Source organism: Mobula hypostoma, chromosome 6 (genome assembly GCF_963921235.1).
Source record: "Mobula hypostoma chromosome 6, sMobHyp1.1, whole genome shotgun sequence".
NCBI lineage: Eukaryota > Metazoa > Chordata > Chondrichthyes > Myliobatiformes > Myliobatidae > Mobula > Mobula hypostoma.
In genome coordinates this window covers 96,851,334-96,877,463 of record NC_086102.1, presented here as the reverse complement: position 1 = coordinate 96,877,463, position 26,130 = coordinate 96,851,334, and the positions used below count along the sequence as shown (strand labels likewise).

At 45.6% G+C, this 26,130-nt stretch overlaps 1 protein-coding gene across 3 annotated transcripts in view; it reads right to left on the bottom strand.

The window, feature by feature from the left end:
• ace2 (angiotensin I converting enzyme 2) overlaps window positions 1-26,130 on the bottom strand; it is a 140,920-nt gene that overhangs the window by 87,263 nt on the left and 27,527 nt on the right. For all 3 annotated transcript variants that reach the window (XM_063051288.1, XM_063051286.1, XM_063051287.1), the window contains exons 2-5: window positions 20,903-21,061; window positions 10,789-10,882; window positions 7,278-7,421; window positions 4,726-4,838 (exon numbers count right to left, since the gene is read on the bottom strand). In XM_063051288.1, the coding sequence (XP_062907358.1) occupies window positions 4,726-4,838; window positions 7,278-7,421; window positions 10,789-10,882; window positions 20,903-21,061 (510 nt within the window). The remainder of the gene's footprint in view (window positions 1-4,725; window positions 4,839-7,277; window positions 7,422-10,788; window positions 10,883-20,902; window positions 21,062-26,130) is intronic.

Genomic DNA, 26,130 nt, shown 5'->3' with positions numbered 1-26,130 from the left:
GAGCAGAAAAGCTGCTCAACAGCCAAAAGTATTGACTCCCTTTCATATCTGCTTCCTGTCCCCCTGCAAATAATGACTCTTGAACCATACTTTCATCTTCTATGAAGTGAACATAACCAAGAAGCAAAGATTCATTGCCTGGCAAAGTTGACTCATCCAACTGCAGAGCAAATTCTTGCACAATGTATCTTCTACATTCTCAGATATTTCATCTATTCATCTTTGAACAGAGCTGTGGCTGAGTGGAATCACTTTAATTATATGGTCTTGTAGCTTATGCAAAACTGTACTCAGAACCTCCATTGCTGGGCAGAATCAGTTCTTCTCCAATTGTAAGGACTTTCCAGATTAGCAATGAGGAATGATAGGTTGTACGAAGCATGCAAATCATCACTGTTCTGTTGTGAAGTGTTGGCAAACATGTTTTGAAGTGTTTTCTGTTTCTGAATTTTTTACAAATTGACTTAAAATAGGTCAAGTTCTTGTTCACTTTTTCAGAGTGTATTCTCTTCAAATGCTCAAGGAGATTGGATGGTTTTATTGCCCCAATTTTCAAAAAAAATCACACAACAGACACATTGGCTGCTTTTGATTTCTTAGTGGTGGTATAACTTCATATTTCAGATACTCTACATTATACCATAAAACCATAAGATATAGGAGCAGAATTAGGTCCATCGAGTCTGCTTCACCATTTCATCATGGCTGATCCAATTTTCCTCTCAGCCCCAATCTCCTGCCTTCTCCCCATATCCCTTCATGCCCTGACCAATCTAGACTCTATTAACCGCTACCTGTCATGGTCCGGTCCGTGAAGTCTGCATTCCAGTTCACGGTTCAGTCCGTGGACTCAGGACTCTGGGTCTTCCAGCTGTCCCTTGTTTTGTTTGAGTTAATCATAGGCACTTGATTCCCATCTTGGGGCTTGGAATATAAGTAGCCTTGGGGTTGAGTGTGGGCTGCTGGTTTGTCTTGCCAAGATTTCATGGGAGCAACCTGCTGGTGGAAGGCCAGAGCGGCCACTTGCCATCTTTAGGCTGTGTTGGAGAACCATTGCTCATGGAGCCTTGCTGTTGGTAGTCGGAGCTGTTGTTGTGGTATGGATTCGGCTGCTTCCCGAGCCAGCTGAGTGGCTGCCAGCTACTCCGAGCTAGGTAGGGATCTGGCTGTTTCCGTAGCCGGCTGAGGTTGCTGGCCAAACTGAGAGTTGGAGCTACCCCGGAGCAGAGATGGAACTGTCTGTCATTCTTTGGTGTTGTCTCTTCTTGTCCTCGCCTCCGTAGGGTAAGCCAGGCCGTTTTACCGTTGCCCTGCTGGAGGATCTATCTTGTCTTATCCTTGCCTCTGTAAGGTAAGACAGGCCATTCTGCCGTTGCCCTGAGGGGGGATCTGTCCTGTCTTGTCTTTGCCTCTGTTGGGTAAGTCCGACCATTCTGCCGTTACCTAATGGGTGGACCTGTCCCACCTTAGTGTGGAGATAAGGTTGAGTCCCGGCTTGTCTATGGATGAGTCCCAACTCTATGTCTATGTACTGTCCTGTCTCATGTTGGTGTTGTGTTAAAGATGAGTCCCGGCTTTTCGAAGGATAAGTCCTGGCTCTATGTTGATGTACAGTTCCTAGTCTGTCTCCGAGCTCCAGCCTCAGAGTTATCAGCTTCTGCAGCCTCAAGAGCCAAGACCCCAGCCTGCAGCCTCAAGAGCCAAGAGCCCAGCCTGTGGCGTCAAGAGCCTAGACCCCAGCCTGCAGCCTCAAGAGCCTAGACCCCAGCCTGTCTCCAAGTTCAGGAGCCAAGACCCCAGCCACGTCCTGTCCGGTAGCCATGTCATGTCCTTGCCTAGTTCTGGGGTCCGAGCCCGAGGCAAAACCCAGGTTCTGGGTCCTTGTCCAGTCTCTGGCTTGGAGTCCAAAAGCCTTGTCTCCTAGTCCATGGTTTCTAGTCCTGGTCCTGCTCTCCCTAGCCCAGGCTCCTAGTTCTTAGTTCCTTGTCCAGTTTCCCTGTTTCTTGTCCATGTCCTAGCACAAGTCCTGCATCCTAGTCCTGTTCCTAGTACTTCAGTGTCTGTGTCTTGCATTTGGGTCCGTTCCCAACACCCCCCTTTGTGGCACTACCTTACATATACATAAAGGCTTAGCATCCACAGCTGCCTGTGGCAAATAATTCCACAGATTCACCACTCTCTGGCTAAAGAAATTCCTCCTCTGCTCCTTTCTAAAAGGACGCCCCTCTACTCTGAGGCTGTGTCCTCTCATCTTAGACTCTTCCACCATATGAAACATTCTCTCCACATCCAGTCTATCAAAGCGTTTCACCATTCAATAGGTTTCAATAAGGTCATGCCTCATTCTTCTGAATTCCAGTGAATAGAGGTCCAGAGCCATCAAATGCTCTTCATATGATAAGCAATTCAATCCAGGAATAATTTATGTGAACGTCCTTTGAACCTTCTGCAGTTTCAGCACATCCTTTCTGAAGTCTTAACATTATATCCTCGCTTTTATACTCTAGCCCTCTTGAAATGAATGCTAAAATTGTATTTGTCTTCCTCACCACAGACTCAACCTTTAGGGAATCCTGCAAAAGAACTCCCAAGTCCCTTGGCCCCTCAGTTTTTTTTTGTATTTTCTCTGCATTTAGGAAATAGTCAACCCTTTCATTTCTTCCACCTAAGTGCATGACCATAGACTTTCCGACACTGCCATTCCATCTGCCACTTCTTTACCCATTCTTGTCATCTGTATAAGTCCGTGAGTAGCCTCTCTACTTCCTCAAAACTATCTGCCCCTCCACCTATCTTCATATTGTCTGCAAACCTTGCAACAAAGCCATCAATTCCATCATCCAAATCATTAACATATAATGTGAAAAGAATCAGTGCCAACACAGATCCCTATGGAACACCATTAGTCACCAACAGCCAGCCAGAAAAGGCTCCCATTATTCCCATGCTTTGCCTCCTGCCAATCAGTCACAGCTTTATTGATGATAAGATCCTTCCTGTAATACCATGGATTCATAGTTTGTTAAGCAGCCTCGTGTGTGGCACCTTGTCAATCAATTCCCCTTTGTTGATCCTGCTTGTTATTTCTTCAAAGAATTCGAACAGATTTGTTAGGCAAGATTTTCCCTTGAGGAAACCATGCTGACTCCAAGTACCCTGAGACCTCATCTTAAATAATTGACTCCAGCATCTTCCCAACCACTGAGGTCAGACTAATTGGCCTATAATTTCCTTTCTTCTGCCTCTCTCCCTTCTTGAAGAGTGGAGTAACATTTGCAATTTTCCAGTCTTCCAGAACCACTCCCGAATCTAGTGATTCTTGAAAGATCATGACTAATGCCTCCACAGTTATGCTTCTCTCTAGTTATGGTAACTTCACACAGTTCATGCCTCTAACATCTGGAACTTCCACCATACAGCTAGTGTCTTCCACAGTGAAGACTGATGCAAAATACTTATCCAGTTAATTCACTATTTTCTTGTCCCCCATTACTACCTCTCCAGCATCGTTTTCCAGCGGTTCGATATCCACTCTCACCTCTCTTTTACAGTGTGTTGTTCTATGTTCTGTTGGTAGATTGAGCATATGTCCCTCTCTGTGTCCTTCTAATAATCCCACTCCTAGACCTTGTTCTGTATCATCAGCAACTTGAAATGTATTATATGTGATCCCTTTGAATAAATCTTTGATACAGATTGCAAATACCTGGAACCGACACCATGGTATGCATAGACTCCAGGCCATAAACTGATCTGGATATTTGCCTGCTTGTGTTCTGTTAAACAATTCTCAAATCTGTAATGTTACTCAAGGATTTCCATGTGTGGAACCTAACCAAGGACTTCTGAAAGTCCAATTCCACATCAACTGGTTCATCCTTATCTACTTTGCTGCTTACAATTCCAAAGAACAAACAGAAGTGTAGAATGCTTTCCCTTTCATAAACCAATGCATTCTCTGCACAATTGTATTGTTATTTTCAGAGTGCCCTATTGCCACTACCCCACTCAAAAGTTCCAGCCATCTCCCCACTCCTGATGTCAAGTTGTCCATGGTCCACCATTTACTTTCTCCTGTTTCAATGCACCATTTAGCAGATGCCATTGAATAAACTCTACTTGGAATCAAAGAGCAGTAGAGGGATCTCTGCCTAAACTGGATGACTCTGTGGAGCAACGGCCATGAAGGAATATGTATTGGTCCTTGGAGATAGATTGAAATTTCAGAACCCTGGAGAGATACTGGGAAAAACAGACATCAAAGTTCACGATGGTCTTTCTTCCTGGTTTTGCGGATCCAGACTTATCTAACCCATAAAGAAGACACTGAGTTCAATGCATATCACAGGCTATGACATGACGTAGTGCTAGGAAAAGATGCCATCCTTAACCAGAAGATCCTCATATCTTACTCTTCATGTCAATAATTATTAGTGGCCAATATTGTACTTCTCCTGGAACTAAGGAAAGGCGTGGCACTCTGTTATTATGGATCCTTTTTAAAATATCAGACACAGATTGGTTCAACATGCCTAGTTCTCTGGGTTTTGTGCAATGGAACTGATAAATAGAAGAATTAAATTTTCTTTAAAATGCATCAAGATATCACAGACAGGCAAAATATAACTTCTGCAGCAGACGTGTGCAGTCCTGAATTCATAATAAACAATCCCAATGCACCATGCATAGACAGAACACAAGATCAGTAATGGAAATAAGCTGAACCTCTTTGAGCAGCCGTTCCACATCTGTCATCAGCTCATTGGAGGTGTATGCAAACTTTCCCGTGCCAGTGGTTTCATAGTTATGTCTCCAGTAGTCACCATAATCCTCATATCCTGCACAGAGTAAATAGTTAGATCATTGGACACATCCTGCACAGAATAACCAGTTAGACCATTGGACACATCCTGCAGAGAATAATCAGTTAGTCATAGTCATAGTCATACTTTATTGATCCTGAGGGAAATTGGTTTTCGTTACAGTTGCACCATAAATAATTAAATAGTAATATGTAAATTACGCCAGGAAATAAGTCTAGGACCAGCCTATTGGCTCAGGGTGTCAGACCCCGCAAGGGAGGAGTTGTAAAGTTTGATAGCCACAGGCAGGAATGACATCCTATGATGCTCTGTGTTGCATCTCGGTGGAATGAGTCTCTGGCTGAATGTACTCCTGTGCCCAACGAGTACATTATGTAGTGGATGGGAGACATTGTCCAAGATGGCATGCAACTTGGACAGCATCCTCTTTTCAGACACCACCGTCAGAGAGTCCAGTTCCATCCCCACAATGTCACTGGCCTTACGAATGCGTTTGTTGATTCTGTTGGTGTTTGCTACCGTCAGCCTGCTGCCCCAGCACACAACAGCAAACATGATAGCACTGGCCACCACAGACTCATAGAATATCCTCAGCATCGTCAGACAGATGTTAAAGGACCTCAGTCTCCTTAGGAAATAGAGACGGCTCTGACCCTTCTTGTAGACAGCCTCAGTGTTCTTTGACCAGTCCAGTTTATTGTCAATTCGTATCCCCAGGTATTTGTAATCCTCCACCATGTCCACACTGACCCCCTGGATGGAAACAAGGGTCACCGGTGCCTTAGCTCTCCTCAGGTCTACCACCAGCTCCTTAGTCTTTTTCACATTAAGCTGCAGATGGTTCTGCTCACACCATGTGACAAAGTTTCCTACAGTAGCCCTGTACTCAGCCTCATCTCCCTTGCTGATGCATCCAACTATAGCAGAGTCATTAGAAAACTTCTGAACATGACAAGACTCTGTGCAGTAGTTGAAGTCGGAGGTGTAAATGGTGAAGAGAAAAGGAGACAAGGCAGTCCCCTGTGGAGCCCCAGTGCTGCTGATCACTCTGTTGGACACACAGTGTTGCAAGCACACGTACTGTGGTCTGCCAGTCAGGTAATCAAGAATCCATGACACCAGGGAAGCATCCACCTGCATCGCTGTCAGCTTCTCCCCCAGCAGAGCAGGGCGGATGGTGTTGAACGTACTGGAGAAGTCAAAAAACTTGACCCTCACAGTGCTCGCTGGCTTGTCCAGGTGGGCGTAGACACGGTTCAGCAGGTAGACGATGGCATCCTCAACTCCTAGTCGGGGCTGGTAGGCGAACTGGAGGGGATCTAAGTGTGGCCTAACCATAGGCCGGAGCAGCTCCAGAACAAGTCTCTCCAGGGTCTTCATGATGTGGGAGGTCAATGCCACCGGTCTGTAGTCATTGAGGCCGCTGGGGCACAGAATCTTCGGCACGGGGGCGAGGCAGAACGTCTTCCACAGCACAGGAACCCTCCGGAGCCTCAGGCTCAGGTTGAAGATATGGCGAAGTACTCCACATAGCTGAGGGGTACAGGCTTTGAGCACCCTGGTACTGAAACCATCTGGTCCTGCAGCCTTGCTTGGGTGGAGACATTTCAGCTGTCTTCTCACCTGTTCAACTGTGAAGCCCACCGTGGTGGTTTTGTGTGGGGAAGGGGTATAGTCATGAGAGCAGGTTGGGGGACTGTGAGGAGGGGTAGGAGGGGAGAGTGGAATATGTGTTGGTTGGGGCCCGACAACAGATGACTCATGTGGGGGATGGGCAGGGGCCACAATGTCAAATCTGTTAAAGAACAGGTTAAGTTCATTGGCCCTGTCCACATTGCCTTCAGCTCCTCTGTTGCTAGTTTGCCGGAACCCAGTGATGGTTCTCATCCCCCTCCAGACCTCTCTCATGTTGTTCTGCTGGAGTTTCCACTCAAGCTTCCTCCTGTACCTGTCTTTAGCCTCCCTGATCCTGGCTTTCAGGTCCCTCTGTATTGCCCTCAGCTCCTCCCTCTTTCCATCTCTAAACGCCCTCTTTTTAGCGTTCAGGATGTCTTTAATGTCCTTTGTTACCATTGGATACATCGTGCACAGAATAACCAGTTAGACTATTGGACACATCGTGCACAGAATAACCAGTTAGACTATTGGACACATCGTGCACAGAATAACCAGTTAGACTATTGGACACATCGTGCACAAAATAACCATTTAGATTGTTGGACACATCGTGCACAGAATAACCAGTTAGACTATTGGACACATCGTGCACAGAATAACCAGTTAGACTATTGGACACATCGTGCACAGAATAACCAGTTAGACTATTGGACACATCGTGCACAGAATAACCAGTTAGACTATTGGACACATCGTGCACAGAATAACCAGTTAGATTGTTGGATACACTCTCACATGACCACTCATCATCTCACATGAAATTGTTTGCTTACTTACCATTCAGCTTGGCAGCCTTGTTCTTCAGAACGACGTATTGCTCATAAAGTGGTCTGAGTTTCTTCCCCACATTAACTCGCCAGCCTTCCCAGGCCCACAGCCTCTCGTTATAGTTTCTGCTTTGGGCCATTAGATTAGTCAACTCTGAACAGAAGCAAGAGTATTAGCAAGTGTCCAACAGGCTCATGAAGGAGCCTTCACAATACAACCAAAGGCATCATTTTGCCCCTGAGAAGGTCCCCCTTGGGTGTCTTGACTCTGACAGATCTGTGCACCTATACTGCTGAATTATCAGTCAGTAATGTGGAGGATCCCAGAAGGTTTCGGCACCTTGAACTGAGCACAATGGCTGTTTGCTTCCAACTGGATCACAAGCTTACCTTTTGAATCAGAAGTATGTGATTTCAATGCCTCACTAATTACTTTATCCAGTCAGATCAAAGCTGGTGGCAGGAGGATTAGGGGCAATGGTGAACAATTGTGGGAAGAATGTTTAAATCTGAATCATACAACAATGACACCATGTTACCAGTATGCATTCAAGGTTGAAATTGTGAATGCAAAAGCCTTTGTAGACAATTGTTGATGCTTTAAATGTTTTTACTCTAACTTTTTACTTCATTCATCTGGTGCTGTGTTCTAGTTATAATCTATCAGATAATCAAGCTCAATGTGAATTTTTAAAGAAAATGAAAACCAGTTTATCAAGTCATTATATAATGTTATATTGTTAATAAACTCTTAAGAGAGCGAGGGAGGAGGGGAAGAGAGAGAGAGAGAGAGAGAGAGAGAGAGAGAGAGAACACAGAACACTACAGGCCCTTCAGCCCGCAATGTTGTGAAAACCCTTTAACATACTCCAAGATCAATCCAACCCTCCCCACTCACATAGCTCACCACTTGTCTTTTGTCCATATGCCTTTGAGAGGTTGCTCATGGCTAGAATCAAAGCCTGACTAAGCAAGGATCTGCACCCACTGCAATTTGCCTATCACCACAATAGGTCTACGGCAAATACAATCTCATTGGCTCTTCATCGGTTTTGGATCAACTGGACAACACTAATACTTACATCAGGCTGCTGCTTATTGACTACAGCTCAGCATTTAACACAATCATTCCTACATTGTTACATTGCAATACATATTAATTAAAAAACTGTCATAGTCATAGTCATAGTCATACTTTATTGATCCCGGGGGAAATTGATTTTTGTTACAGTTGCACCATAAATAATTAAATATTAATAAAACCATAAATAATTAAATAGTAATATGTAAATTATGCCAGGAGATAAGTCCAGGACCAGCCTATTGGCTCAGGGTGTCTGACCCTCCAAGGGAGGAGTTGTAAAGTTTGATGGCCACAAGCAGGAATGAATTCCTATGACGCTCTGTGTTGCATCTCGATGGAATGAGTCTCTGGCTGAATGTACTCCTGTGCCCAACCAGCACATTATGTAGTGGAGTACATTATGTAACAGTGTGAGTATTGAGTGTGTGAGTCTTGAGTGTGTGTTGAGTGTGTTGTGTGTGTGAGTGTTGAGTATGGGAGTGTGTGAATGTGTTGAGTGAATGAGTGTTGAGTGTATGAGTCTTGAGTGTGACTGTAGTGTGGGAATGTTCAGTGTGTAAGTGTGAGTGTGCGAGTGTTGAGTGTATGAGTGAGAGTATGTGAGTGTTGAGTGTGTGTGTGAGTGTGTTGAGTTTGTTGCACGTATGAGTGTGTGAGTGTGTGTCTGTGAGTGTGTGAGTGTGAGTGTTAAGTATATTAGTGTTGAGTGTGTGAATGCTGTGTGTGAGTGTTGAGTGTGTGAGCGAGAGTGTGTGTGTTGAGTGTGTGAGTGTGTATGAGTGTTGAGTGTGCGAGTGTGAGTGTGGGAGTGTTGTGTGTGAGTGTGTTGAGTGTGTTGAGTGTGCTGTGTGTGTTGAGTGTGAGTGTGTGCATTTGAGTGTTGAGTGTGTGTTGAATTTGTTGAGTATGAGTGTTGAGTGTGAGTGTGAGTGTTAAGTATATTAGTGTTGAGTGTGTGAATGCTGTGTGTGAGTGTTGAGTGTGTGAGTGAGAATGTGTGTTGAATGTGTGAGTGTGAGTGTGTGAGTGTTGAGTGTGTGAGTGTGGAGTCTGAGTGTGTGTGAGTGTTTTAGTGTTGAGTGTGTGAGTGTGAGTGTTGGGTGTGTAAGTGTTGAGTGTGTGAGTGTGAGTGTTGAGTGTGGAAGTGTTGAGTGTGAATGTGTGTGAGTGTTTTTAGTGTTGAGTGTGTGAGCGTTGGGTGTGTGTGACTGTGCAAGTGTTGAGTGTGTGAGTGTGAATGTCTGAGTGTTGAGTGTATGTGAGTGTGTGTGTTGAGTGTGGATTGTGAGTGTGAGTATTGAGTTTGTGAGAGTGTGTGAGTGTGTGTGAGTGTTGAGTATGTGAGTGTGAGTGTTGAGTGTGGGAGTGTGGAGTGTGAGTGAGTGTGAGTGTTGAGTGTGAGTGTGAGTGTTTTAGTGCTGAGTGTGTGAGTGTTGGATGTGTGTGAATGTGTGAGTGCTGAGTGTGTGAGTGTGAATGTGTGGGCTGGGGTGATATACTGCGTCCGGTGCTCCCGATGTGGCCTTCTATATATTGGCGAGACCCGACACAGACTGGGAGATCGTTTTGCTGAACACCTATGCTCTGTCCGCCAGAGAAAGCAGGATCTCCCAGTGGCCACACATTTTAATTCCACGTCCCATTCCCATTCTGATATGTCTATCCACGGCCTCCTCTACTGTAAAGATGAAGCCACACTCAGGTTGGAGGAACAGCACATGAACATTGACTTCTCAAACTTCCGCTAATGCCCCACCTTCCCCTCATATCCCATCCATTATTTATTTATATACACACATTCTTTTTCTTTCTCTCCTTTTTCTCCCTCCGTCCCTCTCACTATACCCTTGCCCTCTGGGCTCTGGGCCCCCCCCCAACTTTTCTTTCTCCCTAGGCCTCCTGACCCATGATCCTCACATATCCCTTTTGCCAATCACCTGTCCAGCTCTTGGCTCCATCCCTCCCCCTCCTGTCTTCCTATCATTTTGGATCTCCCCCTCCCCCTCCCACTTTCAAATCTCTTACTAGCTCTTCTTTCAGTTAGTCCTGATGAAGGGTCTTGGCCCGAAACGTTGACTGTACCTCTTCCTAGAAGTGCTGCCTGGCCTGCTACGTTCACCAGCAACTTTTATGTGTGTTGCTTGAAATTCCAGCAACTGCAGATTTCCTCGTGTTTGTGAATGAGTGAGTGTTGATTGTGCGTGAGTATGTGAGTGTGAGTGTTAAGTGTGTGAATGTGAATGTGAGTATTGAGTTTGTGAGAGTGTGTGAGTGTGTGAGTGTTGAGTGTGTAAGTGTGTGAGTGTGTGTTGAGTGTGCGTGTATGAGTGTGAGTGTGTGAGTGTGAGTGTTGAGTGTGTGAGTGCGAGTGTGTGCACTGTACATCGATGGGAAGAGCTATATTAGAAGAAGTTAAGACATGAGAGACTTTCATTACCTGGATCTAGTTCCAAGCAGTTGGAATGTTGATCTGGATAGCAGACGGTTCCAGTGCCATAGATTGTGCTCATATTATTCAGAATATTATTCAGCTGTAATAAGAAATATTAATAAAGTGTTTTGCTTTGAACATCTGCATTCTACTGTCTCACCATGCTGAGATAATGAACATTTATTCTGATTATTCAGGAGCTGTGGACATCAGAAAAGCAAACTATAAGGCTGGGAATTGCAAGTTGCAGAAAAAAACATACCAGGAACGAACACTGAGTCCAAGGAAGGCAGTCAGCCATATGACTGGGAGTAACAGAGGAAAGTTTACACATCTTCCAAAACAATTTCTTAATAAGTCATGCGATCAAAGTGCTGTGATGACATCACATGCAGTGAGCTGCTTGCTACTAGGGTAGAGTGAAAACCCACATTTGCACTCTCATGATTGTTACTGTCAATAACACTAGCAAGCCGTTTGCCTGCTGAGTCCTTTATCTGCCAATCTCCATGCTGGGAAACATTAGAGATGAGAAAACCTTGGCTTCTCCCAGTCCCAAAACACCTCTTCCCACCGAGTCTTTCATCTCTTACAGTCATACAACACTCAGCAAACCCAAGTCACAAGGTCCATCCACCTGCCAAAGTCAAGAGTTGTTCCCTGTCCCCGGTTCCCTCCTGTTAACTTAGCTACTGCTGGACAAACAACAGCATTAAAATCAACAGCAACACACACTTCTCCACTTTCCAGGAACTCCCTGTTCTCATCAGCACCTCCCACTCCTAGTGGAAGGTGTGAGGGGCTAATTCAGTGCTGGCAAACAATGATAACCACTGAAAGGTGGTTATCATTGGAAGAAACATTTCAGTACAAAAAATCCCTGAAGTATTATGTTGAAAATTTTTGTCATAGAATTAAACAGCACAGAATCAGGCCCTGAAGCTCATCGACCCAACAGACCATTAAACAACACACATCAAAGTTGCTGGTGAACGCAGCAGGCCAGGCAGCATCTCTAGGAAGAGGAACAGTCGACATTTCAGGCCGAGACCCTTCATCAGGACTAACTGAAGGAAGAGTTAATAAGAGATTTGAAAGTGGGAGGGGGAGGGGGAGATCCAAAATGATAGGAGAAGACAGGAGGGGGAGGGATGGAGCCAAGAACTGGACAGGTGATTGGCAAAAGGGATATGAGAGGATCATGGGACAGGAGGCCCAGGGAGAAGGAAAAGGGGGAGGGGGGAAAAACCCAGTGGATGGGCAAGGGGTATAGTCAGAGGGACAGACAGAGAAAAAGGAGAGAGAGAGAAGGAATGTGTGTATATAAATAAATAACGGATGGGGTACGAGGTCCCTATGTCCCTCTGACTATACCCCTTGCCCATCCTCTGGGTTTCCCCCCTCCCCCGTTTCCTTCTCCCTGGGCCTCCTGTCCCATGATCCTCTCATATCCCTTTTGCCAATCACCTGTCCAGTTCTTGGCTTCATCCCTCCCCCTCCTGTCTTCTCCTATCATTTTGGATCTCCCCCTCCCCCTCCCACTTTCAAATCTCTTATTAACTCTTCCTTCAGTTAGTCCTGACGAAGGGTCTCGGCCTGAAACGTCGACTGCACCTCTTCCTAGAGATGCTGCCTGGCCTGCTGCGTTCACCAGCAACTTTGATGTGTGTTGCTTGAATTTCCAGCATCTACAGAATTCTTCGTGTTTGTGTTTTTAAAAAGACCATTAAACACCTATTTACATAATTTGTAATCTCCTCCATTCCTAACAATACTCCAGATTCAATCATACACTTGGGACTATTTACTGGCCAATCAGGATGTTCGAGGAAACGGGAGCATCCAGAAGAATCCTGCAAGGCCACATGGAGTGCATGCAAGCTCCACACAGACAGCAAGGGGATATAGGCTTGGACCCATGTCACTGGAGTTGTAAAGCAGCAGCTCCTACTGTCTCTGCTGTTATCATGGTCTTAAACAGACTGCTTGTATGGTCACAATGAAATCTTAATCGCTCTGTCGACCTTGCCATGATCCTTGCTCTTTATTTCTCTGTTTGTGCTGCACTATCTCTGTAACTGTGACACTACATTCTGCATTTTAATTGGAATGACCTGTCTGGGTGGCATACAAACAAAAGCTTTACCATCTTGGCACATGTGATAATAATAAACAGATTATCAATTATTAGTTGCGCCACTGTGTCATCCTCGTAATGCATTCATAAAGGCTACAAAATTCATAATTCATGGGTTGCTAATGTAATAATAATTTGGAATCAGAATCGGAATCAAGTTTAATATCATTGACAAATATGAAATTTGTTGTTTCGCAGCAGCTATACAATGCAATACATAATACAAACTATAAATTACAATAAGAAATATATATTTTTAAAATAATTAAATAAGTAGTGCAAAAGAGAGAGAAAAAAACTGAGGTAGTGCATATGAGTTCATTGTCCATTCAGAAATCTGATGGTGGAGGGGAAGAAGCTGTCCCTGAATGTTGTGTGTGTGTGTCTACAGACTCCTGAACCTTCTCCTTGATGGTAGCAATGAGAAGGGGGTATGTCCTGGGTGGTAGGGGTCCTTGATGATGGATGCCGCCTTTTGAAGGTGTCCTGGACGCTGGAGAGGCTTGTGTCCATGATGGAACTGTCTGAGTTTACAACCTTCTGCAGCTTTTTCCAGTCTTGTGCAGTGGCCCCTCCACACCAGACAGTGATGCAACCAGTCAGAATGCTCTCCACGGTACAAGAAAGTTGAGAGAGCCTTTGGTGATATACCAAATCTCCTCAAACTGCTAAAGAAATATAGCCTCTATCGCGTCTTCTTTCTAAATGCATCAATATGTTGGTCCTAGGATAGATCTTCAGAGATGTTGACACCCACGAACCTGAAACTGCTCACCCTTTCTACTTCTGATCCCTCAGTGAGGACTGGTGTCTGTTGCTACAACTTCCCTTTCCTTGAACAGACCATGTCCTTTCCTCAGTGCTGCCAGCAGGTAGAAGGTACAGGAGCCTCAGCACTCACACCACCAGGTTCAAACATAGAAAAAATAGGTGCAGGAGTAGGCCATTCGGCCCTTCGAGCCTGCACCGCCATTTATTATGATCATGGCTGATCATCCAACTCAGAACCCCGCCCCAGCCTTCCCTCCATACCGCCTGACCCCCGTAGCCACAAGGGCCATATCTAACTCCCTCTTAAACATAGCCAATGAACTGGCCTCAACAGTTTCCTGTGGCAGAGAATTCCATAGATTCACCACTCTCTGTGTGAAGAAGTTTTTCCTAATCTCGGTCCTAAAAGGCTTCCCCTCTATCCTCAAACTGTGACCCCTCGTTCTGGACTTCCCCAACATCGGGAACAATCTTCCTGCATCTAGCCTGTCCAATCCCTTTAGGATCTTATATGTTTCAATCAGATCCCCCCTCAATCTTCTAAATTCCAACGAGTACAAGCCCAGTTCATCCAATCTTTCTTCATATGAAAGTCCTGCCATCCCAGGAATCAATCTGGTGAACCTTCTTTGTACTCCCTCTATGGCAAAGATGTCTTTCCTCAGATTAGGGGACCAAAACTGCACACAATACTCCAGGTGTGGTCTCACCAAGGCCTTGTACAACTGCAGTAGTACCTCCCTGCTCCTGTACTCGAATCCTCTCGCTATAAATGCCAGCATACCATTCACCTTTTTCACCGCCTGCTGTACTTGCATGCCCACTTTCAATGACTGGTGTATAACAACACCCAGGTCTCGTTGCACCTCCCCTTTTCCTAATCGGCCACCATTCAGATAATAATCTGTTTTCCTATTTTTGCCACCAAAGTGGATAACTTCACATTTATCCACATTAAATTGCATCTGCCATGAGTTTGCCCACTCACCCAACCTATCCAAGTCACCCTGCATCCTCTTAGCATCCTCCTCACTGCTAACACTGCCACCCAGCTTCGTGTCATCCGCAAACTTGGAGATGCTGCATTTAATTCCCTCATCCAAGTCATTAATATATATTGTAAACAACTGGGGTCCCAGCACTGAGCCTTGTGGTACCCCACTAGTCACCGCCTGCCATTCTGAAAAGGTCCCGTTTATTCCCACTCTTTGCTTCCTGTCTGCTAACCAATTCTCCACCCACACCAATACCTTACCCCCAATACCGTGTGCTTTAAGTTTGCACACTAATCTCCTGTGTGGGACCTTGTCAAAAGCCTTTTGAAAATCCAAATATACCACATCCACTGGTTCTCCCCTATCCACTCTACTAGTTACATCCTCAAAAAATTCTATGAGATTCGTCAGACATGATTTTCCTTTCACAAATCCATGCTGACTTTGTCTGATCATTTCACCGCTTTCCAAATGTGCTGTTATCACATCCTTGATAACTGACTCCAGCAGTTTCCCCACCACCGACATTAGGCTAACCGGTCTATAATTCCCCGGTTTCTCTCTCCCTCCTTTTTTAAAAAGTGGGGTTACATTAGCCACCCTCCAATCCTCAGGAACTAGTCCAGAATCTAACGAGTTTTGAAAAATTATCACTAATGCATCCACTATTTCTTGGGCCACTTCCTTAAGCACTCTAGGATGCAGACCATCTGGCCCTGGGGATTTATCTGCCTTCAATCCCTTCAATTTACCTAACACCACTTCCCTACTAACATGTATTTCGCTCAGTTCCTCCATCTCACTGGACCCTCTGTCCCTTACTATTTCTGGAAGATTATTTATGTCCTCCTCAGTGAAGACAGAACCAAAGTAATTATTCAATTGGTCTGCCATGTCCTTGCTCCCCATAATCAATTCACCTGTTTCTGTCTGCAGGGGACCTACATTTGTCTTTACCAGTCTTTTCCTTTTTACATATCTATAAAAGCTTTTACAGTCCGTTTTTATGTTCCCCGCCAGTTTTCTCTCATAATCTTTTTTCCCCTTCCTAATTAAGCCCTTTGTCCTCCTCTGCTGAAATCTGAATTTCTCCCAGTCCTCAGGTGAGCCACTTTCTCTGGCTAATTTGTACGCTTCTTCTTTGGAATTGATACTACCCCTAATTTCTCTTGTCAGCCACGGGTGCACTACCTTCCTTGATTTATTCTTTTGTCAAACTGGGATGAACAATTGTTGTAGTTCATCCATGCAACCTTTAAATGCTTGCCATTGCATATCCACCGTCAATCCTTTAAGTGTCATTTGCCAGTCTATCTTAGCTAATTCACGTCTCATACCTTCAAAGTTACCCCTCTTTAAGTTCAGAACCTTTGTTTCTGAATTAACTATGTCACTCTCCATCTTAATGAAGAATTCCACCATATTATGGTCACTGTTACCCAAGGGGCCTCTCACGACAAGATCGCTAATTAACCCTTCCTCATTACTCAAAACCCACTCCGGAATAGCCTGCTCTCTAGTTGGTTCCTCGACATGTTGGTTCAAAAAACCATCCCGCATACATTCCAAGAAATCCTCTTCCTCAGCACCTTTACCAATTTGGTTCACCCAGTCTACATGTAGATTGAAGTCACCCATTATAACTGCTGTTCCTTTATTGCACACATTTCTAATTTCCTGTTTAATACCATCTCCGACCTCACTACTACTGTTAGGTGGCCTGTACACAACTCCCACCAGCGTCTTCTGCCCCTTAGTGTTACGCAGCTCTACCCATATCGATTCCACATCTTCCCGGCTTATGTCCTTCCTTTCTATTGCGTTAATCTCTTCTTTAACCAGTAACGCCACCCCACCTCCCCTTCCTTCATGTCTATCCCTCCTGAATATTGAATATCCCTGAACGTTGAGCTCCCATCCCTGGTCACTCTGGAGCCATGTCTCTGTGATCCCAACTATATCATAATCATTAATAACAATCTGCACTTTCAATTCATCCACCTTATTACGAATGCTCCTTGCATTGACACATAAAGCCTTCAGGCGCTCTTTTACAACTCTCTTAGCCCTTATACAATTATGTTGAAAAGTGGCCCTTTTTAATGCTTGCCCTGGATTTGTCGGCCTGCCACTTTTACTTTTCTCCTTTGTACTTTTTGCTTCTACCCTCACTTTACACCCCTCTGTCTCTCTGCACTGGTTCCCATCCCCCTGTTGTGAACTAACCTCCTCACGCCTAGCCTCTTTAATTTGATTCCCACCCCCCAACCATTCTAGTTTAAAGTCACCTCAGTAGCCCCCGCTAATCTCCCTGCCAGGATATTGGTCCCCCTAAGATTCAAGTGTAACCCGTCCTTTTTGTACAGGTCACGCCTGCGCCAAAAGAGGTCCCAATGATCCAAAAACTTGAATCCCTGCCCCCTGCTCCAATCCCTCAGCCACGCATTTATCCTCCACCTCATTGCAATCCTACTCTCACTGTCGCGTGGCACAGGCAGTAATCCCGAGATTACTACCTTTGCAGTCCTTTTTCTCAACTCCCTTCTTAGCTCCCTATATTCTCCTTTCAGGACCTCATCCCTTTTCCTACCTATGTCATTGGTACCTATATGTACCACGACCTCTGGCTCCTCACCCTCCCACTTCAGGATATCTTGGACACGATCAGAAATATCCCGGACCCTGGCACCAGGGAGGCAAACTACCATCCGGGTCTCTGGACTGCGTCCACAGAATCGCCTATCTGACCCCCTTACTATCGCGTCCCCTATCACAACTGCCCTCCTCTTCCTTGCCCTTCCCTTCTGAGCTACAGGGCCAGACTCTGTGCCGGAGGCACGGCCACTGTCGCTTCCCCCCGGTAAGCTGTCCCCTCCAACAGTACTCAAACAGGAGTACCTGTTGTTAAGGGGCACAGCCACCGGGGTACTCCCCATCACCTGACTTTTCCCCTTCCCCCTCCTAACCGTGACCCACTTGTCTGCCTCCCGTTGCCCCGGCGTGACCACCTGCCTTCCACTCCTCTCTATCACCTCCTCACTCTCCCTGACCAGACGAAGGTCATCGAGCTGCAGCTCCAGTTCCGTAACGCGGTCCCTTAGGAGCTGCATCTCGATGCACTTGGCGCAGATGTGGACGTCCGGGAGGCTTGGAGACTCCAGGGCCTCCCACATCCGACACCGAGAACAGCAAACTGCCCTCACAGTCATAATGCCCCTCTCCTCAAATAGCAACAGAAAATGAATGTCAAACCTTCCTCGCCTCGCCCGTTTCCACCTAAGCCCGTTGAGCCGAAGCCCTTAAGTCTTCACTCTGCTCCCGGCTCACTCCGCCGCCTGCAAACTACGCTGCCCACTCTATGATGCTCTGTTCCTTTTAAATCTGCCGCGCTGCACTGCCCGACGTCACACGCCTGCGCAGTCCCACCTTTCAGAACGCCGTTGGAGAAAAAAACATAACGAAAATTTCAAAAATGTCTTTCTCGGCACTCCCACTCAGACTCTCAGACTCCTTCTTCGAACAGTTACTTCCCCTCAACCATCAGGCTCCTGAACACTTATTCTATTTCTGATGTTCTCACAACCAATGACTCTTTATCTTGTTATTTCATGCTCTCATTATTTATTGCTATTTATTTACATCTGCATTTGCACAGTCTGTTGTCTTCTATGTCCTTGCTCTCTCATTGATCCTGTTTACAGTTCCTGTCTATGGATTTGTTGAGAATGCTGAATATACTGCAGGAAAAAGAACCCCAGGGTTAATGTGGCAACATGTATGTAGTCTGATAATAAATTTTACTTTGAACTTTTGGTCGTACTGAAGTTGAGTACAAAGTTATTATTGTGACACCACTCAACCAGCTTATCTTTCTCTCTACTGTACACTTCCTCATCACCATCTGAAATTTATAGATGGCATTTGAGCTGTGCCTAGTGTTACGAGAATACACATAAAATTAAGATGTTTGCTGGCCTGGGCTAGCATCAGTGGCATCAGCAGTTGGTCTGCCACCTGCCCTCAGGGGAAGGAGAGATAAGGAACAATGGAGCAGCGTCTGGAGATGTGTAATGAAGGGATGTGGGAGGGAGAGCTGTCTGGAGCGGCTCCCCCCTTTGAACCCTGAACTGTTTGAAGTGATGGACAGGCGATACCCCAGCAGGGGGATAAAAAGGGACAGGTTCGCTAAGACAGGGACACGCCACCCGAGGTAACGAGACCCTGGAAGCGGTACGCTTCTCACGAGTGGGTGAGAAGTGCCAGACAACGACCAGGGTGGAAAGGTACGATCAGCGGGAACCCGGTGTGTGTCCGCCCTTGCCTGGGTGCCGGGTTCACTGCAGAGGATCGACCGCATCTGGAGGAGGGGTCACAGTCGGTGACCTCAGGTGACATCACCAAGGACCCGCCCAAATGCTGTTTGTGAGCCATCCCGCTGGTCTGTGAGTGAGGCAGTGTTCTGAATGATCAGTTGTTCCTATTCTATGTCTCTCTTCTCCCACGTTGTCCACCGCCATGGCAACGATTACTGCGAACTGAACTACTAACTGGACTGAACTTCGAGTCATTTTGAAATTGGTCATTTACCCCTAGACAACGATAGAGCTTGACTGATGCTGTTATCTTAATGCTGTGCACATGTGTGTTTATCATCACTGAACTGTTGCATTTATTATCCTTTCGATTACTGTGTTGCTTGTTTCTTTAATAAAACTTTCTTAGTTCTAGTACTCCAGACTCCAACTGAGTGATCCATTTCTGCTGGTTTGGCAACCCAGTTACGGGGTACGTAACACTAGCCACACAGTCATGGGTGCAGAACAGAGAGCTGCACATGCATCCTTGAGGTGCATCAGTGTTGATTGTCAGCGAGGGGCAGATGTTATTTTTGATCCTCACAGACTGTGGTCTCCCAGTGAAGAAGTCAAGGATTCAGTTTCAGAAGGAGGGTGCAGAGGGTCCAGGTCCTTGGTTCAGCATGAGTTTGTTCTAGCCATGACCAAACTCTCAAAGCACTTCATCACAGTAGATGTGAGTGCCACTGGGCAAGAGTTGTGGACTCTCACCCTGGTCTTCTTGGGCACTGGAATGATTGTTGCCCTTTGGAAGCAGGTAGCAACCTCCAACTACAACAATGAAAGGTTGAAAATGTACTTGAACAGTCCAGTCAGTTGGTTGGCACAGGTTTTCAGAGCCCGACCAGGGACAGCACGGGGCCTGATGCCTTGCAAGGGTTCATCCTCTTGAAAATTGTTCTGATGTAGGCCTCCAAAACAGAGATCACAAGGTCACCAGATGCTGCAGGGGTTCGCACAGGTGTAATTTTATTCTCTCTTTCAAACTGAGCATAAAAAGCATTGAGCTCATCTGAGAGCGAAGCATCACAGCCATTCGTAATGTTAAGTTTCAGTTTGTAGGAACTAGTGACCTGCAAACCCTGCCAGAGATGACATGCATCTGATTCCATCTCTAACCTCAATCGGAATTGATTTTTGCCCTTAAAATAGCCTCCCATTGTTCATACCTAAACTTCTTGCATAGTTCTGGATCACTAGTCTTGAAGATCTATCCCTCTGCAGACTATGACTGGTATGGTTCATCCACAGCTTTTGTTTGGTAATCTCTGCTATGTTCTTGAAGGCACACACACATCCACACAGGTCTTGATGAAGTCGGTGACAACTGTGTGCACCGGAGTAACTTGCCCGCTTTCAGTTTCTTAAAGGGGAACTGCACTCACAACCTGAATCTACCATCTGAGGTTTGTCAATTTCTTAAAGGGGAACTGCACTCAAACCTGAGTCCGGCATCTGAGGTTTGTCAATTTCTTAAAGGGGGAACTGCACTCAAACCTGAGTCCGGCATCTGAGGTTTGTCAATTTCTTAAAGGGGGAACTGCACTCCAACCTGAGTCCAGCATCTGAGGTTTGTCAGTTTCTTAAAGGGGAACTGCACTCGCAACCTGAATCTGCCATCTGAGGTTCGTCAATTTGGAGTATCGATAGATTTTTTTAAACATCTTGAAACGATGTTGCTTTCTGTGACTGTGGATTTCAGCTGTAGCTATATTTGATGATTCCCATTAGATCTGCACGCAAAGAGTTGGCACTTAACAACACCATCTTATCATTAATTTCAAGCCAGCTGCTTCTGCATGTCTGCTGACACTTTCAATAGAATACAGTGGGTAACTGCTCTAAAGAGGATGGTTACTTACGAGGTTATAATCGTCTGTGGATAAAATGCCAGATCCTTTGTCTCGAAGCATTTCCAGTTGTTGTTTGATTGCTGCATCCTTTATCTCGGTGAGGTCAATCTTGCTGGCATTATCAGAAGCTTGTTGGTAAAACTGAGACCATATAGCACCTGCCTTGTTCTGCAAAAGAAAGTAAGTCAATTTGAATCAAAATCTTTGCCATACATTGTGTCTAGTTTCAATTAAGTTTTGCATTCACCTGTCAGCAGGAGTGTCCTCTCCACAGGAACTACCTGACTTGCTGAGCAATTCCACTGTTTTCTGGTTTTGTTTCAGAATGGTGTCTCCAAATGTAGGTTCTACTTGTGCTTTTTGACAATTCATTCTCCCATACATTGTCTTGCTGACATTATATTAATGACTTAGATGAGGGAATTAAATGCAGCATCTCCAAGTTTGCGGATGACACAAAGCTGGGCGGCAGTGGTAGCTGTGAGGAGGATGCTAAGAGAATGCAGGGTGACTTGGATAGGTTAGGTGAGTGGGCAAATTCATGGCAGATGCAATTTAATGTGGATAAATGTGAGGTTATCCACTTTGGTGGCAAAAATAGGAGAACAGATTACTATCTGAATGGTGGCCGATTAGGAAAAGGGGAGGTGCAACGAGACCTGGGTGTCATTATACACCAGTCATTGAAAGTGGGCATGCAGGTGCAGCAGGCGGTGAAAAAGGCGAACGGTATGCTGGCATTCATAGCAAGAGGATTCGAGTACAGGAGCAGGGAGGTACTACTGCAGTTGTACAAGGCCTTGGTGAGACCACACCTGGAGTGTTGTGTGCTGTTTTGGTCCCCTAATCTGAGGAAAGACATTCTTGCCAGAGAGGGAGTACAAAGAAGGTTCACCAGATTGATTCCTGGGATGGCAGGACTTTCATATAATGAAAGACTGGATCGACTAGGCTTATACTCATTGGAATTTAGAAGACTGAGGGGGGATCTTATTGAAATGTATAAAATCCTAAAGGGATTGGTCAGGCTAGATGCAGGAAGATTGTTCCCGATGTTGGGGAAGTCCAGAACGAGGGGTCATAGTTTGAGGATAAAGGGGAAGCCTTTTAGGACCGAGATGAGGAAAAACTTCTTCACACAGAGAGTGGTGAATCTGTGGAATTCTCTGCCACAGGAAACAGTGGAGGCCAGTTCATTGGCTATATTTAAGAGGGAGTTAGATATGGCCCTTGTGGCTAAAGGGATCGGGGGTACGGAGAGAAGACTGGTACAGGGTTCTGAGTTGGATGATCAGCCATGATCATACTGAATGGCGGTGCAGGCTCGAAGGGCTGAATGGCCTACTCCTGCACCTATTTTCTATGTTTCTATGTTTCTATACCAACCCATTCACATTAATCCCAGTTTCCAGTACTTGGCTTGTAAGCCTCCTCTGCCTGGGTGATACAAATGCTTGTCTGGACGATTCTTAATGGCCAGCAGTGACTCTGCTTCATGTAGTAGTCTATTCCAGGTCCTCTCCACTCTCAGTGGAAAAATGCCCCTCAGATCCCCTCTTATCCTTTATCTTAAATCTAGTTTTATTCACCTCTGATAAAGGACAAGGTTTCTTGAAGTCTACTCATCAGAATTTTATATATCTCAGTCTTGTCCTCTTTATTCCCCTCCACTGCAGGGACAAGAGATCTAGGCCTCAAAAATTCAGTCCGATAGGTCAACCAGGATCTGTCCTTGACAGAGCCTTGCCTTATCACTAATCAGTCCTTGCCTTTCCAAGTGATCATTTGTCCTGTCCCTAGAACCTTTTTCCAATAACCCTCCCTCTCCCTTGTTAGAGAGAGAGAGAGAGAGAGAGAGAGAGAGGGAGACAGAGCACCTGTGGTATGTCAAATGCCAGATGAAAGATGAAGTCTTTGAGGTAACTGCAAGTCTGTGTCCTTGCTACTGCTTTGCTCATGCTTGAGTGCAATGCTTGCTTTTTTTTGCTGGTGGGGGAAGGCGGATTGTTGCTTACGCGTGGGGGGTGGCGCTGGGAGGGACTTCGGGGTTCCCACATTTAACTGTTGTTCATTCTTTGGGGCACTTCTCTGTTTTTGTGGATGTTTGCAAAGAAAAAGCATTTCAAGATGTATATTGTATTCATTTGTCTGACATTAAATTGGACTTTTGGACTACCGATCACAGCCTTCTAATTTCTTTTCTGAACTTCATGAATTCCTGCAGTCTGGTATATACTAGCCACCAAAACATAAAGTTCCTTCTCCAACTGCTCTGCTTTCCTTCCACATCCCAACGATGTGTTGGCTAGTACATTAATTGACCACTATAAGTTGTCCCTGGTGCAGCTGGGTAGTAATTCCATACGTAGAACAGTATCGATTCAAGATTCATGATTGTTAAATATCATTTCCATTACACAAGTATAAACTAGAACAAAATTCATGTTACTCCAGATCTGATACAGCACAAGATCAGCACAATAAGGTATAGGACATAATAATAAAAACATAAGATATTTTATATACATAGATTGATCATGTGTCCACATAAGGTGACTGACAGGAAATAATAAAGTAGTGGCGATTGAGGGATGGGCTAGTGGGTGGAGGTGTTGATGAGCCTGACGACTTGAGGAAAGAAACTGCTTTTGAGTCTGGTCGTCCTGGTGTGGATGCTGCATGGCCTCCTCCCTGATGGGGGTGGGACAAACAGTCCATGAGCAGGGTGGGTGGGATCCTTCATGATATTGCTGGCCTTTCTTGGGCGCCTTTCTGTATTTATCTCCTTGATGGCGGGTAGGCTGCTGTTGGTGATGTGTTGGGTAGTTTTTGCTACCCGCTGTAGAGCCTTTGTGCCCACCACAGTGCAGTTTCTGCACCATTCAGTGCTGTGCAGGTGAAGTGTATTGTTCAGCTCTCTTCAGTCTCTTCAGAAAGTAGGGGCATTGATGAACATTCTTGATTGAATAAGATGTGTCCTACGACCAGATGTGTGAGGTGTACACTCCCAAGAGTTCAAAAGTGCTCACAATTTCCACAGTTGTGCTGCTGATATAAGGAGTGGTGTGAGTTCTCCTCAAGTCGATAACCATCTCCTTTGTCTTGTTGTCATTGAGGAAGAGGTAATTTCCTTGGCAGCAGACTTGGAGCTTTCCCACCTCCTTTCTGTAGGCTGTCTCATTGGTGTTGGTGATGAACCCCACCAGAGAAACATAAAACCTACAGCACAATACAGGCCCTTTGGCCCACAGTGCTGTGCCGAACATGTCCTTACTTTAGAAATTACCTAGAGTTATCCATAGCCCTCTAATTTCCTAAGCTCCATGTACCTATCCAGGAGTTTCTTAAAAGACCTTATCATATTCACCTCCACCACCACCACCGGCAGCCCATTCCACTCACCACTCTCTACATAAAAAGCTTACCCCTGACATCTCCTCTGTACCTACTTCCAAGCACCTTAAAACGGTGCCCTCTCGTGTTAGCCATAACACGACCGTTGCGTCATCGTGCTGAAGATGACAGGGAGGTGGAGCAGTTGTATATCCTGACTATCTGAGTTCTGTCGGTTGTGAAGATCAACACCCAGTTGCACAGTGGGTGACCGAGGAGTAGGAGTTTGTTCACTAAGATCTGTGGGACAATAGTGTTGAATGCCGAACTGAAATCCAGAAACAGCATTCTGACATATGTCCTTGTTTTCTACGTGTGCCATGGCCAGGTGCTGAGATGCTCTGGCATCTGTCATAGAGTGATTCTGTCAGTAAGCATATTGGTGAGTGTCCCATTTAGCAGGAATGGAGTTTGTGATGTGTGCCGTTACCAGTCATTCAAAGCACTTCACGATGATTGGTGTAGGTGCCACTGGGCAGTCGTCATTTTCTTCTGAAGGTGTAGAGTTCTTTGGTACTGGTTGACTTGAAACATGTGGGGACAGCAGCCTGGATGGGTGCAATGTCGAAGACATCAGTGAGCTGGTGTGCACATTGCCTGTGTACTCTCCCTGGCCACCTTATAGGGATTGACCGTCTACAGAGACTTTCTCATGTCTGCTGCTGCACACCTGGAAAGGGAGAGGGTGGTGGTACTTCGTGTTGCATGCCTCGAAGTGTGCATAACAGTTGTTTAGAGCAGTGGGGAGGGAGGCATCACTGGTATATTGACGCTGTTTTTCTTTGCGTAGTTAGTAATGCCCCTGATGCACAGAAACATATGGCAGGGATTGTTATCCTGAACTTTTTGTGTGTTGGCAGTCTTTGCCCTCTTGATGCCTATGATGACATTTCTCCTGGCTGGTCAGAGAGTTGTTCAGTCTCCAGAAGAGGCCAGGGTTTGGGTAGGTACTCAGGGAAGGAAAGCAGCAAGGAGATTCGTGATGTTTGATGGTTGGCATTAACATGGAAGGCTGAAGGTCCATAAGACCATAAGATACAGGAGCAGGTTAGGCCATTCAGCCCATCAAGTCTGCACCACCATTTCATCATGGCTGATCCCGGATCCCACTCAACCCCATACACCTGCCTTCTCGCCATATCCTTTGAATGCATCTTGCGTCTGTGCAGTTTCACTCAATAATTCCTTCAGTATTTTGGGAGAACCTGTCCCCACCATCTTCCAGGCAATTTCAACCACACCTCTGGCTGAAAAACTCTTTTGCATCTCCTCTCTAAATCTATTGCTCCTTACCCTAAAGCTATGCAGTCTAATTTCAGATAGCTCTACTAATGGGGGTAAGTATTTTGCTATTCACACTATCTGTGCCCTTCAAAGCTTTGTACACCTCTATCAAGTCCCCCTTGGCCTCAACAGCTCTAAGGAAAACTGCCTGAGTCACTGGTGGAGGCAGATACACTCGTGGAGTTTAAGAGACTACTACACAGGTATATGGAGGAATTTAAGGTGGGGGGTTATATGGGAGGCAGGGTTTGAGGGTCGGCACTACTTTGTGGGCCGAAGGGCCTGTAATGTGCTGTACTAATCTATGTTCTATGTTCTAAACTAATCAACTGCAACACTCCATCCCCGGCAATTGGATGTGGCAGACCTGAGGCGACATGAGGCAGCAGGCTTGTGGCCAAGAGCGAGGAAGACCCGAGGTTCGATCAATTTAAGCACCGGGCTGAATCAGAAAGATTGGGTACAGGCCGAATCAAGGCAGCAGGATCTAGGCCCCAGAGAGTATCGAAGTGACTGAACCCAATGTCTGAACAACGATTTAAACACTGGGCCAAATCAGA